The sequence below is a fragment of the Oncorhynchus mykiss genome, chromosome 17 (genome assembly GCF_013265735.2).
Source record: "Oncorhynchus mykiss isolate Arlee chromosome 17, USDA_OmykA_1.1, whole genome shotgun sequence".
NCBI lineage: Eukaryota > Metazoa > Chordata > Actinopteri > Salmoniformes > Salmonidae > Oncorhynchus > Oncorhynchus mykiss.
In genome coordinates this window covers 16151276-16169249 of record NC_048581.1, presented here as the reverse complement: position 1 = coordinate 16169249, position 17974 = coordinate 16151276, and the positions used below count along the sequence as shown (strand labels likewise).

Sequence of the window (17974 nt, the reverse complement as noted above, 5' to 3'; positions counted from 1 at the left end):
CATTGGCTGCAGAGTATCCGTACCCTTTGGATACAGTGATCACAATATAATGGCTATATCCAGGAAAGCCAAAGTCCCAACAGCTGGGCCTGAAATAGTGTATTAAAGATCATACAAAAGATTTTGCTGTGACGTGACTCTTATAAGTGTAATTAACATAATACCAAAATCCCCATCAAAATCCATCTGTTAACAATAGAGATATCTTTTTAATGGGCTGCGTCTCAATGCACCACATCCGCCGATGTCGCCCTTCCTCATCTGTGCTGAAAGGTGGCAGAGCTAGAGTGGTGTTTGTCAGATCATGGGACATCCCGAAAATCGGTCTTCTCACAAAATCGTATGTACAATAGCATCCGAAGGGTTTGGCCTTTAAACTCTGACCTCTCTGGGGCTTAGACTCTAGAGGGTTTTATTAACCTGGTTGATCATCTCAAGTCCCTATACAGGAGTAACTGTCTGAATAATAACTATTGACAGAGTATTGTTGGGAAGTGGGCTCATCTAGACGTTGTCCGTTCTTGTACCAGATGTAGGTGGGGTTGTCAGTCAGAGTACAGGTGGTGATACAGGTCAGTGTCTTCTGTCCCTCTGCAGCAGGAGTCACCTTCACCTGCAGACCTGAAACAATATGTATAAAACCACATACACCTCTGTGTTAACAGGATGGTTAATATATTTCTCCTGTAATTCAATATGATTTACAGTTGTATCATACAGTGTAGTATTTATTACCTGTGACAGACAGAGTTGTTCCTGGGAAACTATGACCCCATTCAAAGTTGAGTTTTAAAAGTGAAGCTATACTCAGCTGAGTCTTCCTCTCTCAGATCTGTGATTCTCAGGGTGGAGCGACCTCTCTCCTTCTCTTCAGCATACTCTATCGAACTTCTTCTTCGTCTGATGAGGAGTAGGAAGGATCGGACCAAAATGCAGCGTTGTAAGTGTCCATGATAATTTATTATCTCAGAACACCAAAAATAGAAAATAACAAAGTGAGGGAAAGAAATGAAAATCGTGCAAACACTGAAATGGAAAACAACTACCCACAACCCATAGTGGGAAAGCAGGCTGCCTAATTATGGTTCTCAATCAGAGACAACGATTGACAGCTGCCTCTGATTGGGAACCATACCAGGCCAAACACCTAGAAATATATAACACACAGAACAAAACATAGAATGCCCACCCCAACTCACGCCCTGACCAAACTAAAATAGAGACATAAAAAAGGAACTACGGTCAGGACATGACACATACTCCACACGGACTGCACACCCTGGGTCTGTGGTTGGGTCCTCAGGTACTCCACACGGACTGCACACCCTGGGTCTGTGGTTGGGTCCTCAGGTACTCCACACGGACTGCACACCCTGGGTCTGTGGTTGGGTCCTCAGGTACTCCACACGGACTGCACACCCTGGGTCTGTGGTTGGGTCCTCAGGTACTCCACACGGACTGCACACCCTGGGTCTGTGGTTGGGTCCTCAGGTACTCCACACGGACTGCACACCCTGGGTCTGTGGTTGGGTCCTCAGGTACTCCACACGGACTGCACACCCTGGGCCTGTGGTTGGGTCCTCAGGTACTCCACACGGACTGCACACCCTGGGCCTGTGGTTGGGTCCTCAGGTACTCCACACGGACTGCACACCCTGGGTCTGTGGTTGGGTCCTCAGGTACTCCACACGGACTGCACACCCTGGGTCTGTGGTTGGGTCCTCAGGTACTCCACACGGACTGCACACCCTGGGCCTGTGGTTGGGTCCTCAGGTACTCCACACGGACTGCACACCCTGGGCCTGTGGTTGGGTCCTCAGGTACTCCACACGGACTGCACACCCTGGGCCTGTGGTTGGGTCCTCAGGTACTCCACACGGACTGCACACCCTGGGCCTGTGGTTGGGTCCTCAGGTACTCCACACGGACTGCACACCCTGGGTCTGTGGTTGGGTCCTCAGGTACTCCACACGGACTGCACACCCTGGGCCTGTGGTTGGGTCCTCAGGTACTCCACACGGACTGCACACCCTGGGCCTGTGGTTGGGTCCTCAGGTACTCCACACGGACTGCACACCCTGGGTCTGTGGTTGGGTCCTCAGGTACTCCACACGGACTGCACACCCTGGGCCTGTGGTTGGGTCCTCAGGTACTCCACACGGACTGCACACCCTGGGCCTGTGGTTGGGTCCTCAGGTACTCCACACGGACTGCACACCCTGGGTCTGTGGTTGGGTCCTCAGGTATCGACTTATCACTCCACCTAGATCTCTGTTTAGGACTAAACCAGCGTGATGATGTGACAGTATCATAACCACTGTCATAAGTACAGGAAATGTCCACTGTTGACCCCTTCAAGACACATATTCTCTTCCTGGTGTAAAACACTCTGATGCAGCTCTGACCCTGAACACCTGAAATATAATGCCATGAGGACCTTGTCATAGTTCTTTCTAGAAATGCTAATAGTTGTCAAATGACACAGAGGTTATACAGTATATACAATTCTGAATTAAAGAAACACTCACACACTGCAGGAGAGTGGAGATCCTCATGACCTTTTACAGCACAGGAGTAACTATCGTCATAGTTACTGGAGACGTTGTACTGGTGGGAGGTGCTCTCATCTAGATGTTGTCCGTTCTTGTACCAGATGTAGGTGGGGTTGTCAGTCAGAGTACAGGTGGTGCTACAGGTCAGTGTCTTATCCTGATGTCCACCAGTCACCTTCACCTGAAGACCTGGAGAAAAACAATATCACTGTAAATCCCTTTATCACTGACTTATCACTGTATTACAAATAAGGAAGAAATCCTATGTTATACAGACAAAAACAAACTAAGACAATTTTCCAGAAGTAAATGGAATTCAACAGTTTAACTATATTGAATGTTACTGTACACATTATAGTGATTATACATTACAGACCCATTTTCTCACACTAACAGCATTTGTCCACACTTTGTTGTCGTACTCTACTTGCTGAGTGTGAATGGAAACCACAGAAAGGACCTAAGTGTTACTCAGTGAGGTGTAAAAGACAACTATTCCAGAAAAGAAGAAGCCCCTAACAGACGATGTCACTGAACACAACAGAATAACATTAAGATAACATTACTAAAACATTATGAATGAGACCATACCTGCTACAGACCAGAGAAAGACCCCCAACACACTTCCTGCTGTTCTCAAGGACATTGTTACATCTCCCACCCTGCAGTCTTAGAAACATAAACAACAACTCACTCTATAGCTGGTGAATAACTCCACCTGATACATTGAAGTATAAACTGTAAATAGGGTACAGGGCCTCATCACTGAAAATGAACCAGGCTCATATTGTGTTGTATTGTGCTATATGGTTGTCTATGTGAATACTGTCTGTCTGTAAGTCTATTGCACTATGTATGTAATGTGTGTGAGGTGTTGCATGTCTGTTGCATGTCTGTCTACGTCTCTCTATTTAAGATGATATGCTGTAATAATTTAACCAAATAACCTAACCAAATAGAGAAATAAAACGTCTCTCTAAGGTCAGGGCGTGACACTGAGACAGTGTTTACTGCATAACTTCCGGTGTTTCAAACAAAGTCTCTTGACATAGATTGCAAGGTTAAGCAATGGCCTGATGCAAGGTTAACCTGTTAGAGCTCTAGGGGCGCTATTTCATTTTTGGATAAAAAACGTTCCCGTTTTAAGCGCGATATTTTGTCACGAAAAGATGCTCGACTATGCATATTCTTGACAGTTTTGGAAAGAAAACACTCTGAAGTTTCAGAATCTGCAAAGATTTTGTCTGTAAGTGCCCCAGAACTCATTCTACAGGCGAAACCAAGATGATGCATCACCCAGGAATTAGCAGAATTTCTGAAGCTCTGTTTTCCATTCTCTCCTTATATGGCTGTGATTGCGCAACGAATGAGCCTACACTTTCTGTCGTTCGCCCAAGGTCTTAGCAGCATTGTGACGTATTTGTAGGCATATCATTGGAAGATTGACCATAAGAGACTACATTTCCCAGGTGTCCGCCTGGTGTCCTGCGTCGAATTCGGTGCGCAATTGCCAGCTGCTTCCACTTTACCATTTGATTCAGGGGAGAAAGCATGTGTCCAAGAACGATGTATCAATGAAGAGATATGTGAAAAACACCTTGATGATTGATTCTAAACAACGTTTGCCATGTTTTCAGTCGATATTATGGAGTTAATTTGGAAAAAAGTTTGCGTTTTGAGGACTGAATTTATGGATTTTTTTTGGTGGCCAAATGTGATGTATAAAACGGAGCTATTTCTAATACACAAGGAATCTTTTTGGAAAAACTGAGCATCTGCTATCTAACTGAGAGTATCCTCATTGAAAACATCAGAAGTTCTTCAAAGGTAAATGATTTTATTTGAAGGCTTTTATGTTTTTGTTAATGTTGCGTGCTGGATGCTAACGCTAATGCTAACGCTAAATGCTAACGCGAAATGCTAACTCTAGCTAGCTACTTTTACACAAATTATTGTTTTCCTATGGTTGAGAAGCATATTTTGAAAATCTGAGATGACAGTGTTGTTTACAAAAGGCTAAGCTTGAGAGATGGCATATTTATTTCATTTCATTTGCGATTTTCATAAATAGTTAACGTTGTGTTATGCTAATGAGCTTGCTGATAGATTTACACAATCCTGGATACAGGGTTTTTTTCATAGCTAAACGTGACGCAGAAAACGGAGCGATTTGTCCTAAACAAATAATCTTTCAGGAAAAACTGAACATTTGCTATCTGAGAGTCTCCTCATTGAAAACATCTGAAGTTCTTCAAAGGTAAATTATTTTTTTGAATACTTTTCTGTTTTTTTGTGTAAATGTTGCCAGCTGAATGTTAATGCTAAATGCTACGTTAGCCATCAATACTGTTACACAAATGCTTGTTTTGCAATGGTTGAGAAGCATATTTTGAAAATCTGAGATGACAGTGTTGTTAACAAAAGGCTAAGCTTGAGAGCTAGCATATTTATTTCATTTCATTTGCGATTTTCATGAATAGTTAACGTTGCGTTATGGTAATGAGCTTGAGTCTGTATTCACGAACCCGGATCCGGGATGGGGAGATCAGAAAGGTTAAGCAATGGCCTGATGTCCTTGTTCAACTTCAATGGCCATCAGGCAAAGCGAGGATTCGGAAACAACTGTGTACTCTGTCAACGGTACTGACAAACATGTCATTATTCTGTAGTATATTTTGTAGTAATAACTGGACGGTTTGAGCCCTGAAAGCTGATTGGCTAACAGCCATGGTATATTTAAGCAATATTGCATGAGAGCCCATGTGTTATGATGACATTTTTATCATGGCTGTGAGTGTCATAGCCTTAAAAGCAAAGTCCTCTGGGTTTTGTTGTACCGTAACCACACAATACATGATTCATCTGTATCCAGGCATGCTGAGTTGCGTTGTGCATAAAAGCCTGCACTACACCCTCCACTTCTTAAGGACCGAACCCCTTTTTTTCAATTTTCGCCTAAAATTAAATACCCACATTTAACTGCCTGTAGCTCAGGACCTGAAGCAAGGATATGCATATTCTTGATACCATTTGAAAGGAAACACTTTGAAGTTTGTGGAAATGTGAAATGAATGTAGGCGAATATAACATTAGATTTGGTAAAAGATACAAAGAAATAAAAATCATTTTTTTTGTATTTTCTTTATACAATCATTATTGAAATGCAAGAGAAAAGACATGATGTATTATTCCAGCCCAAGCGCAATTTAGACTTTGGCCACAAGATGGCCGCAGTGTATGTGCAAAGTAGACTGTAGACTGATCCAATGAACCATTGCACATCTGTTCAAGATGTTGTATCAAGACTGCCCAAATGTGCCTAATTGGTTTATTCATACATTTTCAAGTTCATAATTGTGCACTCTAGCCTTTAGCACAATGCAGATGTTGCCTGTAATCCATGGCTTCTGGTTGGGATATGTAGGTACGGTCACTGTGGGGACAAGGTCGATGATGCACTGATTGATGAAGACAATAACTGAGGTGGTATACTCCTCAATGCCATTTGATGAATCCCGGAACATATTCCAGTCTGTGCTAGAAAAAAAAGGTCCTGTAGCTTAGCATCCACGTCATCTGACCACTTCAGTATTGAGCGAGTCCTGGGTACTTCCTGCTTTAGTTTTTTCTTGTAAGCAGGAATCAGGAGGATATAATTATGGTCAGATTTGCCAAATGGAGGGCGGGGTGCTCTACTCTACTGTATTGTGGGATACTTGTATAAATTCATCTTAAGATTTTCAAGTTAACAGATGATAAAGACAGACTAGGCTGTAATATTTAAAGCAACATTTTATTGCTTTAAAGTTGAAAACATTTTATTGTCTTAAACTTTGAGCTAATTCACAACAAAATGCATAATTTACACTGAATCACACTGTATTGGAAATAACCATAAAAAATGTCACCATAAATCAAGTGTGATTGTGATATTATTAATATTCATAAATGCCATGGCACAATAATGTCTGACAGCAATACAAAGTAAGTCAATTAACACATCAGGAGCAACTAGGTGCAAAAGCAAACATATTAAAAGCTGTTTTCAATATTATACATATTTTACAATGGGGAAATGTCCCATTGTAAAAGAGTAGAAGTATAATCCATCTTATTTATCTGCAATATATATAATTAACGTTACAAGGAAAAAACATTAAACTTCAATGTTTGTGGAGAAGTTAAAGTTCATTGTCTGGAAATCCTAGGTCCAGGTTCTGCATAGATTATTTTAATGCAAGGTTCTGTGGTGGTTGTCTTCAATCCAGGTTCTGTGGTGGTTCTCTTCAGTCCAGATTCTATGGTGGCTTAGTATCTATTTGAGGGGGATGTGTCACTGGGTGAGTCTCTCACATTCTGAACAAAGGCACACTGAAGGAGCACTTTATACACCACTTCATAAAATGTTTAGGAACAAATACAAACACACACACACACACCTACTACCAGGGTGTAACTCTGGTGACCTGATATTCTTCTTCAGAGATGTGCACATGTCACTGTTAGGGTCAGGATGGACACTCTGTAGAGAGAGTGAGAGAGGGAGGGTGTGAGGGAGGGAGGGATTGAGGGAGGGTGTGAGGGTGTGAGGGAGGGAGGGTGTGAGGGAGGGAGGGAGGGAGGGAGGGAGGGAGGGAGGGAGGGAGGGAGGGAGGGAGGGGAAATGCATGAGCACTTTAAGACACCTCTATAATTTTCTCTAAACACAAACACATAATAAGAGACTTACAGCCAGAGTGTCGTAGTCAGTTGAACTGGTCTTCACGTTCAGACCTGTGTACGTGTCACTGTTAGGGTCATGGTGGACACTCTGGAGAGAGCGGGAAATGGAGAGAGAACATAGTAAAAGTGAAAATAGTGTGAAAGAGACTGTCATGATACAGTAGATTAATGTCACCAGGTGTGAAGGTGGAGGTGTAACTGATATAATCACCTGTGTGTCTGTTGTGGCATCACTTCCTCCTGTGGATCTCCTGTAAAGAGGAACAGAGTGAGTTATGCTCTCTACTGACCTCTAGTGGAGGTTGATGTGTTACTAATGCAGTATATCTCAATGAAAGACTCACCTCTTCAGAGTGCAGTAGATGGTGACTAGAAGAACTCCAGCAGTCAGGACAGCCCCCACCCCCATTACAGGAACCCAGGGAAACACTGCTGCAGGATCATGGGTTGAAGTGTCAATAGGTTAGAAAATATATCTGTTAAATCAGTCATATCACAGAGCACCCGAAATAGACAAAACATGACATACTTACACATGACATTAATATGGACAGGGATGGAAGTCTCTGTCCCTCTAATGTTCATAGCCTCACAGTAGTAATCTCCTCTGTCCTCAGAGCTGATAGAAGTAATGCTGTAACTCTGTCCTGATGCTTTTGGTGAGGCTATATTCTTCTTGTACCAGGTGTATTTGTCCACAGGTGGGTTGGCATCACTGCTGCAGGTCAGAGTCACTAAACTGCCCTCCACTATTTCACCAGAGGGACTGACTGATACTGAGGTGTTCCTTGGACCATCTGGTGTAAAATACATTTGATATAGTAAAAGTACAAATGAGGTCAGTTAAATATTATATTAACTTTCCACAAATGTACAGTTGAAGTCGGAACTTTACATACACCTTAGCCAAATACATTTAAACTCAGTTTTCACAATTCCTGACATTTAATCCTAGTAACAATTCCCTGTCGTATGTCAGTTAGGATAACTACTATTTTAAGAATGTGAAATGTCAGAATAATTGTAGAGAGAGTGGTTTATTTCTGTTTTTATTTCTTTCATCACATTCCCAGTGAGTCAGAAGTTTACATACACTCAATTAGTATTTGGTAGCATTGCTTTTATATTCTTCAACTTGGGTCAAACATTTCGGGTAGCATTCCACTAGCTTCCCACAATAAGTTGGATGAATTTTGGCCCATTCATAACGATGGTCATTATGGCCAAACAGTTTTATTTTTGTTTCATCAGACCAGAGGACATTTCTCCAAAAAGTATGATCTTTGTCCCCATGTGCAGTTGCAAACCGTAGTCTGGCTTTTTTTTATGGCGGTTTAAGGAGCAGTGGCTTCTTCCTTATTGAGCGGCCTTTCAGGTTATGTCGATATAGGACTCGTTTTACTGTGGATATAGATACTTTTGTACCCGTTTCCTCCAGCATCTTCACATCACATTTTAACTTTGCTGTTGTTCTGGGATTGATTTGCACTTTTCACACCAAAGTACGTTAATCTCTAGGAGACAGAACGCATCTGCTTCCTGAGCGGTATGAAGGCTGCGTGGTCCCATGGTGTTTATTCTTGAATACTATTGTTTGTACAGATGAACGTGGTACCTTCAGGTGTTTGGAAATTGCTCCCAAGGATTAACCAAACTTGTGGAGGTCTACAATCTTTTTCTGAGGTCTTGGCTGATTTCTTTAGATTTTCCCATGATGTCAAGCAAAGAGGCACTGAGTTTGAAGGTAGGCCTTGAAATACATCCACAGGTACACCTCCAATTGACTCAAATGATGTCAATTAGCCTATCGGAAGCTTCTAAAGCCAGGACATCTGAAATTGTGTAATTTTCCAAGCTGTTTAAAAGGCACAGTCAACTTAGTGTATGTAATCTTTTGACCCACTGGAATTGTGATACAGTGAATTATAAGTGAAATAATCGGTCTATAAACAATTGTTTGAAAACGTACTTGTGTCATGCACAAAGTCGATGTCCTAACAGACTTGCCAAAACTATACAGTGCCTTGCAAAAGTATTCACCCCCCTTGGCGTTTTCCTAATTTGTTGCATTACAACATGTAATTGAAATGGTTTTTCGTCAAAAATAGTCCAAATTGGTGAAGTGAAATGAAAAAAATGACTTGTTTAAAAATATTCAAACAAAATTCAAACGGAAAAGTGGTGCGTGCAACTGTATTCACCCCCTTTGCTATGAAGCCCCTAAATAATATCTGGTGCAGCCAATTACCTTCAGAAGTCACATAAGTAGTTAAATCTAAGTGTCAGATGATTTGTCACATGATCTAAGTATATATACACCTGTTCTGGAAGGCCCCAGAGTCTGCAACACCACTAAGCAAGGGGTACCACCAAGCAAGCGGCACTATGACTACCAAGGAGCTCTCCAAACAGGTCAGGGACAAAGTTGTGGAGAAGTACAGATCAGGGTTGGGTTGTAAAAAAAATCATAAACTTTGAACATCCCATGAAGCACCATTAAATCTATTATTAACAAATGGAAGGAATATGGCACCACAACAAACCTGCCAAGAGAGGGTTGCCCACCAAAACTCACAGACCAGGCAAGGAGGGCATTCATCAGAGAGGCAACAAAGAGACCAAAGATAACCTAGAAGGAGCTGCAAAGCTCCAAAGCGGTGATTGGAGTATCTGTCCATAGGACCACTTTAAGCTGTACACTCCACAGAGCTGGGATTTTGGGAAGAGTGGACTGAAAAAAGCCATTGCTTAAAGAAAAAAATAAGCAAACAAGTTTGGTGTTCACCAAAAGGCATGTGTGAATAGTTATGCACGCTCAAGTTTTCAGTTTTTTAAAATTATTTCTTGTTTGTTTCAAAAGAAAAATATTTTGCATCTTCAAAGTGGTAGGCATGTTGTGTAAATCAAAATTTACAAACCCCCCCAAAATATATTTTAATAGCCTCCCGGGTGGCGCAGTGGTTAAGGGCGCTGTACTGCAGAGCCAGCTGTGCCACCAGAGACTCTGGGTTCGCGCCCAGGCTCTGTTGTAACCGGCCGTGACCGGGAGGTCCGTGGGGCGACGCACAATTGGCCTAGCGTCGTCCGGGTTTGGCCGGTAGAGAAATCCTTGTCTCATCGCGAATCCTGTGGCGGGCTGGGCGCAGTGCGCAAGGATGCCAGGTGCATGGTGTTTCCTCTGACACATTGGTGCGGCTGGCTTCCGGGTTGGATGGCGCTGTGTTAAGAAGCAGTGCAGCTTGGTTGGGTTGTGTGTCGGAGGACGCATGACTTTCAACCTTTGTCTCTACCGAGCCCGTACGGGAGTTGTAGCGATGAGACAAGATAGTAGCTACTAAAAACAATTTACCACGAAAAAGGGGTAAAAAATATATATATATATTTATTTTAATTCCAGGTTGTAAGGCAACAATGCCATTTTACAAGCCACTGTAGTTTGTTAAAACTTCATATGCCTGCCAAGAGCATCCCATCCCATCCCAGCTTGGATGAAAGGTGCCGAGAGGTGCCCAGAGTAAACGGCCTGCTCCTCAGTCTCAGTTGCTAACATATGCAAATTATTATTAGTATTGGATAGAAAACACTCTGACGTTTCTAAAACTGTTTGAATGATGTCTGTGAGTATAACAGAACTCATATGGCAGGCAAAAACCTGAGAAGAAATCCAAACAACCCATTCCCTATTGAAATCACATTGGGATATTCTTCCTAGGACTTCCACTAGATGTCAGCTGTCTATATAAACTTGAATGAGGCTTCTACTGTGTTGTGGGACTGAATAAGAGGGGAATGAGTCAGCTTACTGGCAGAGAGCCATTTCCTGGTCACGCGCATAGCACATGATATCTTCCTGTGTTCCGTTCCTCCTCAAGACACAAAGGAATTCTCAGATTGGAACTTTATTGACGATTTATGATAAAAACATCCTAATGATTGATTCTGTACTTAGTTTGAAGTGTTTCTTCGACCTGTAATATAACTTTTAGAAGTTTTTTTCCCGAAGAAATGGTCGACCAGCACCAGCGTTTGGATAAGTGTACCAAACGCGCTAACAAAAGTAGCTGATTGGACATAAATAACGGACATTATCGAACAAATCAAGCATTTTTTGTGGACCTGGGATTCCTGGGAGTGCATTCTGATGAAGATCATCAAAGGTAAGGGAAAATTTATCATGTAATTTCTGGTTTCTGTTGACTCCAAAATGGCGGCTAATTGCATTATATTTCTGAGCACCGTCTCAGATTATTGCATGGTTTGCTTTTTCTGTTTTTTTTTTTTTTAAATCTGACACAGCGGTTGCATTAAGGACAAGTATATCTATAATTCCATGTATATAACTTGTATTATCTACATTTATGATGAGTATTTATGTTGAATCGATGTGGCTATGCAAAATCACTGGATGTTTTTGGAAGTAGTGAACGTAACACGCCAATGTAAACTCTTTTTTTGGATATAAATATGAACTTTATCAAACAAAACATACATGTATCGTGTAACATGAAGTCCTATGAGTGTCATCTGATGAAGATCATCAAAAGTTAGTGATTAATTTTATCTAAATTTGTGCTTTTTGTGACTCTTCTCTTTGACTGGAAAAATGGCTTGGTGGTGGCTTGGTGGTGTCTTGGTGGTGACCTAACATAATCGTTTGTGGTGCTTTTGCTGAAAAGCATATTTGAAATCGGACACTGTGGTGGGATTAACAACAAGATTACCGTTTAAAACGGTATTACATGCATGTATGTTTGAGGAATTTTAATTATGAGATTTCTGTTGTTTTTAATTTGGCGCCCTGCACTTTCACTGGCTGTTGTCATATCATCCCGTTAACGGGATTGCAGCCCAAAGAGGTTTTAACAAGACATTTGTGGAGTGGTTGAAAAGCAAGTTTTAATGACTCCAACCTAAGTGTATGTAAACGTCCGACTTCAACTGTACTCCTCCACACAATGACTCTTAGATTCACCCTTTTATCGAGGATGATCAATTCAAGTATCATGTGGAGCTAATGTCTGTCAATACAATGTTATAATACCAAACTAAAGGTTTAAACTTACATCTGACCGTGAGAGTCTCTTCAGCAGAGGGGAGATCCTCATGGCCTTCTACAGCACAGGAGTATCTGCCTGTATCCTCATTGCTGACTGAGAATAGGATGTAGACAGGAGAGGAGGTGTTGCTGTTTGGTATAGGTTGTCCATTCTTATACCAAATAAATGCTGCGATTGGGTCCAGCGTACATTTGGTTCTACATATCAGTGTGACACTCTCACTCTCTGACACAGATGTAGGAACCATCTCCAACACAGCATCTAGAGTAAAAATAAAACAATTAATATTGTCCTCCTATCCAGTGCATTCGAAAAGTATTCAGACCCCTTGAAATGTATTCAAATAATTGTTTCCCTCATCAATCTTCACACAATACCCCATAATGACAAGAGCTGGTCGTCTGGCCAAAGTGATCAATCGGGGGAGAAGGGCTTTGGTCAGGGAGGTGACCAAGAACCCGATGGTCACTCTGACAGAGCTCCAGAGTTCCTCTGTGGAGATGGGAGATCCTTCCAGAAGGACAACCATCTCTGCAGCACTCCACCAATAAGGCCTTTATGGTAAAGTGGCCAGACAGAAGCCACTCTTCAGTAAAAGGCACATGACAGCCCGCTTGGAGTTTGCCAAAAGGCACCTTCCCAATGACTGCCCTTAATAAGGTAATTATAGTAATAGCATCTTGTCAGGCTGTATCACTGCCTGGTACAGCAACTGCTCCGCCTGCAACTGCAGGGCTCTCCAGGGGGTGGTGCGGTCTGCCAAATGCATCACCGGGGGCACACTGCCTGCCCTCAAGGACAACAACAGCACCTGATGTCACATGGAGGCCATAAAGATCTTCAACCACCCGAGCCACAGCCTGTTCACCCCGCTATCATCCAGAAGCTGAGGTCAGTACAGGTTGGTCAAAGCTAGGACCAAGAGACTGAAAAACTACTTCTCTCTCAAGGCCATCAGACTGTTAAATAGCCATCACTTCAGTTTTATTGATCTTCTGATCTTGTTTGAAGATAATGTTCTATGCACTGATCTTTACAGAAAACCTACTGATCGTAAAAGTTTGTTCCCTTGAAAAACAGTTTGCTCTTCAGCCAATTCTGTCGAATCAAAAGAGTTTGTAAAAAAAAAAAAGAAGACAGAAATATGGCTGAGAAGCAGAGAACATTCAAGGAGAGGGGGTACAAAAATGGTCCCATTAATACAGTCATTGAGAAAATTCAAAACATAACGAGACATGACCTTTTTCAAGGTGCACTGAACAAATTAAGGGAATCGTTCAAACATTGGCACATTCTAAGATCCAATGATAGTATCGGTAATGTGTTTTAGGACCTTCCCTTGGTCGTATTCTCACGGGGCAGAAACCTCAGAGATCAATTGGTAAACTCTGATTTACCACCCCAAGATATCCCTGCACCACGTCTATTTGCGCCCCTACTGGATGGAAACTACAAGTGTAAGGGAAACAGATCCCAATCAAAGGTGTTATCACGTGCTCCACTAAGGCAGTTATTTATCTTATAACTTGTCCTTGTGGTAAAAATTGTGAATAATAAGTATCGTAGCACCATTAGGTGCAAAAACTTGTCTCTGCGTTATATTGGCATCGAACATGTCACCCTCCCTAGGAGAGGGGGTGACCTCAACAATTTATTGTTAAAACGAGAGGCTGCCTGGATCTTTAATTTAATTTAAAGACCCTTGCTCCCTTCAGTCTCAATGTGGACTTTGATCTGAAGCCATTCTTGTGATTATTATGTGTATTATTATATGTATTATTATTATTATGTTTGTGGGCTTATGTGGCCAAATTGTATCTATGACTGTACGCTATCCATTTATGTTTTTTGTATGCTATTTTAATATATGAGAGTTGACCAATGATATCAGGCCACACCCGGTCATGATTACAGACACCTGCATGTGTCTTTTGACACTATATACATTTGGAAAGTTGAGTAATAAATACAGTATAGTAGGCCTAGCCTATAGAAAGCTGATGGGATCCTCCTCTTTTCAATAGAGGCCATCACTCAGTTTTCTAACGCAATTGTACAGCCTATAGAAATGTTGCACAACATGAGCTCATGTTTGGTTAGATTTTCGATCACATTTGCATTGATGTCAGAGTTATTAGAGGGACAAAATATTGCTGAGTACCAGGCAGTTAGAAAGGCTACTAACGACCATCAGAAGCATCTGAGCTTGGAGAAGGCTAATTATTGTGACTAAACGGTCACGCGGAATTTGACAGGCCTCATGACTCATGACTGGCTGTGTGGTGGTAATATGGTCACCGTAACAGATGTGTGACAGATTACCTGTGACAGTCAGGGAGACAGGTGAGCCAGCAAACTTTTCTCCAGATGTTATCAATCTGAATCTGTACTCAGCAGAGTCACTCAATCTCAGGTCTGTGATTCTCAGGGTACCCTCACTCTTCTTATCCCCAAGGTACTCTATATGACCCTCATATCCTGGCACTGAGCTCAGATCTTCAGGATCCATATCAGACTCCCATTTAGTAAACCAGAAAGTTGTTTTGATCTCATGATCAATGGGATATGTGTAAGAGCAGGATATGTCCACTGTTGACCCCTTCAAGGCACAGATACTCTGATGGGTGTAAGTCACAATCCAACAGTTCTTACCTGAAATACAAAAAGACAACAAAACACCTTACATAAATATTTCATAGCAATACCTACCAGTATACACTCATGTTGTAGGAAAAACAATTAGTAGTGAAAACCATAATGATATGCTGTGAAAGTAACCAGGAAGTGACTACTCATTCAGCGTTGTAGTTTTTAAACTTTAAAAATAAATAAAAATTAAAGGGTGTTCAATGTGTCAACATATTGAGTAAAGGTCTTCATAAAAGGCATCTGGTAGAAGTAAATTCACCCACAAACATGAATATATCTTATGAATTTGATATACAATCTTGAAGCCCTACGAAGATACGGAACTAAAGCAGAAGTGGACGGCACATTAACAGCAAATAAAATTATAATCATCTCACAACCGGAAACAACATTTTATTTGTAAGAAAATTGTATTTAAAAGTCCACACTCACACACTGCAAGAGAGTGGAGATCCTCATGGCCTTTTACAGCACAGGAGTACCTGTCTGTATCACTAAAGGAGTCTGAGTACAGGCTGGAGGTGTCCTCCTTTACTTTGTGTCCGTTCTTGTACCAGATGTAGGTGGGGTTGTCAGTCAGAGTACAGGTGGTGCTACAGGTCAGTGTCTTACCAGTCACCTTCACCTGAAGACCTGGAGAAAAAGCAATATCACTGTAAATCCCTTTATCACTGACTTATCACTCTAATACAAAGATGGAAGAAATAATATGTTATACAGACATAAATACAAACCAAGACAATTGTCCTGAACTAAATGGAATTCAACAGTTTAACTATATTGAATGTTACTGTACCTGTGACAGACAGAGTGACTCCAGGACTGCCCATATATTTCCCTTTTTCCTGATTTGTCATAAATCTGAACTTGTACTCAGCAGAGTCACTCTCTCCCAGGTCTGTTATTTTCAGGCTTTGACCATTCTTCTTGTCTCCATGATACTCCAGACGACCTGAATACTCTGGGTCCTGACCTAGACTGTCAGGTTCTACACCAGTCCCCAATTCAGTGAACCAGAAGGCTGTTGTGACTTTATGACCACTGGGATATGTGTAAGAGCAGGACAGCTCCACTGAAGACCCCTTCAAGACACAGATTCTATTCTTGGTGTAAGTTACACTCCAGCCATCCTGACCCAGCACCACTGAAAAAGTCATGCAACACAATTGTATCAAAATTAAGCCAAGGTCTGTTGGCACAGACTAAGGGACGGATCGAGAGACAACAGATCAAGGTGTGCTGTGCTACTATAGTTAGTGAGGCCTGGCCTACCGTAAAACTTCAATTAGTTTGGGCGTTTTATTTGATTACCGGTAAATAACTGAACACAACAAATGCTTTATTACAGACAGGCTTCTACTTGAGCCAGGCATCTATTTCCTTAATGTACACAGCTCTCGCTCATTTGCATAGTTAGTTTCATTCCAGCATTCACTTCCAGCATTTTAATACATTTCTTAATTTCCTTCACTAACATGTTAGGGATACATCACAATTTATTGGGGGGTCCAAAATAGGGGAGGGTTATCAAACTTGTTTAGTTGCTTTGGGGAGGGTTGTCAAACCTTTTAGTTGCTTTGGGGAGGGTTGTCAAACCTTTTAGTTGCTTTGGGGAGGGTTGTCAAACCTTTTAGTTGCTTTGGGGAGGGTTGTCAAACCTTTTAGTTGCTTTGGGGAGGGTTGTCAAACCTTTTAGTTGCTTTGGGGAGGGTTGTCAAACCTTTTAGTTGCTTTGGGAAGGGTTGTCAAACCTTTTAGTTGCTTTGGGGAGGGTTGTCAAACATTTTAGTTGCTTTGGGGAGGGTTGTCAAACCTTTTAGTTGCTTTGGGAAGGGTTGTCAAACCTTTTAGTTGCTTTGGGTAGGGTTGTCAAACCTTTTAGTTGCTTTGGGGAGGGTTGTCAAACCTTTTAGTTGCTTTGGGGAGGGTTGTCAAACCTTTTAGTTGCTTTGGGGAGGGTTGTGTGTTTTTTTATTGGCCACAGGGGAGAGTAGTGTGTTGTATCTCTGGATAAAATTCGTTTTTTGCAGGTTTACTTTATAATGTCTTCCATGCTAGCTAAATGTCCTCCTCATCTTGTATGCGCCTCCCCTATATCAAGGTGTTTTGGTACTTCCATTGTGCACTACGCTTTTACACACACTAACTTTTACTATACCACAGGTCAGTATAGTCTACCTACCACAGGTCAGTATAGTCTACCTACCACAGGTCAGTATAGTCTACCTACCACAGGTCAGTATACTCTACCTACCACAGGTCAGTATAGTCTACCTACCACAGGTCAGTATAGTCTACCTACCACAGGTCAGTATAGTCTACCTACCACAGGTCAGTATAGTCTACCTACCACAGGTCAGTATAGTCTACCTACCACAGGTCAATATAGTCTACCTACCACAGGTCAATATAGTCTACCTACCACAGGTCAATATAGTCTACCTACCACAGGTCAGTATAGTCTACCTACCACAGGTCAGTATAGTCTACCTACCACAGGTCAGTATAGTCTACCTACCACAGGTCAGCATAGTCTACCTACCACAGGTCAGTATAGTCTACCTACCACAGGTCAGTATAGTCTACCTACCACAGGTCAGTATAGTCTACCTACCACAGGTCAGTATAGTCTACCTACCACAGGTCAGTATAGTCTACCTACCACAGGTCAGTATAGTCTACCTACCACAGGTCAGTATATTCTACCTACCACAGGTCAGTATATTCTATCTAACTGTCTATCCTTCCCTCTGTTCCTCATTCATAGTGACAATAGTGGTATGTGGATTGTTTGTCCAGATCTGTAATAGGCTAATTAGCAATCATACCACACATAAAATCATTCAAAGCTGTACACATTTTCAATATGAATTCACATGAACAAATAGGAATAGCTGATAGGCAGCAGAGAGACCAGGTGCATCATTGCGCAAGAAAGAACATGAGACACAGTTTAAAAAGCCCCCCAATGATCTTGTTTAAGGACGATCCTAC

General features: G+C 41.8%; 1 protein-coding gene across 1 annotated transcript; it reads right to left on the bottom strand.

Moving 5' to 3' along the window:
• Window positions 1-6393: 6393 nt before the first annotated feature.
• Window positions 6394-16779, bottom strand: LOC110485588 (sialoadhesin-like). The gene is made up of 10 exons (XM_036948333.1): window positions 15777-16779; window positions 15413-15613; window positions 14630-14983; window positions 12338-12592; window positions 7808-8071; window positions 7619-7706; window positions 7486-7525; window positions 7282-7362; window positions 6992-7074; window positions 6394-6867 (listed from the first exon to the last, which is right to left on the bottom strand). Exons 1-10 carry the CDS (start codon window positions 16135-16137, stop codon window positions 6861-6863), a joined length of 1734 nt encoding a protein of 577 aa, XP_036804228.1. The 5' UTR covers window positions 16138-16779; the 3' UTR covers window positions 6394-6860.
• Between the last annotated feature and the right edge of the window lie 1195 nt (window positions 16780-17974).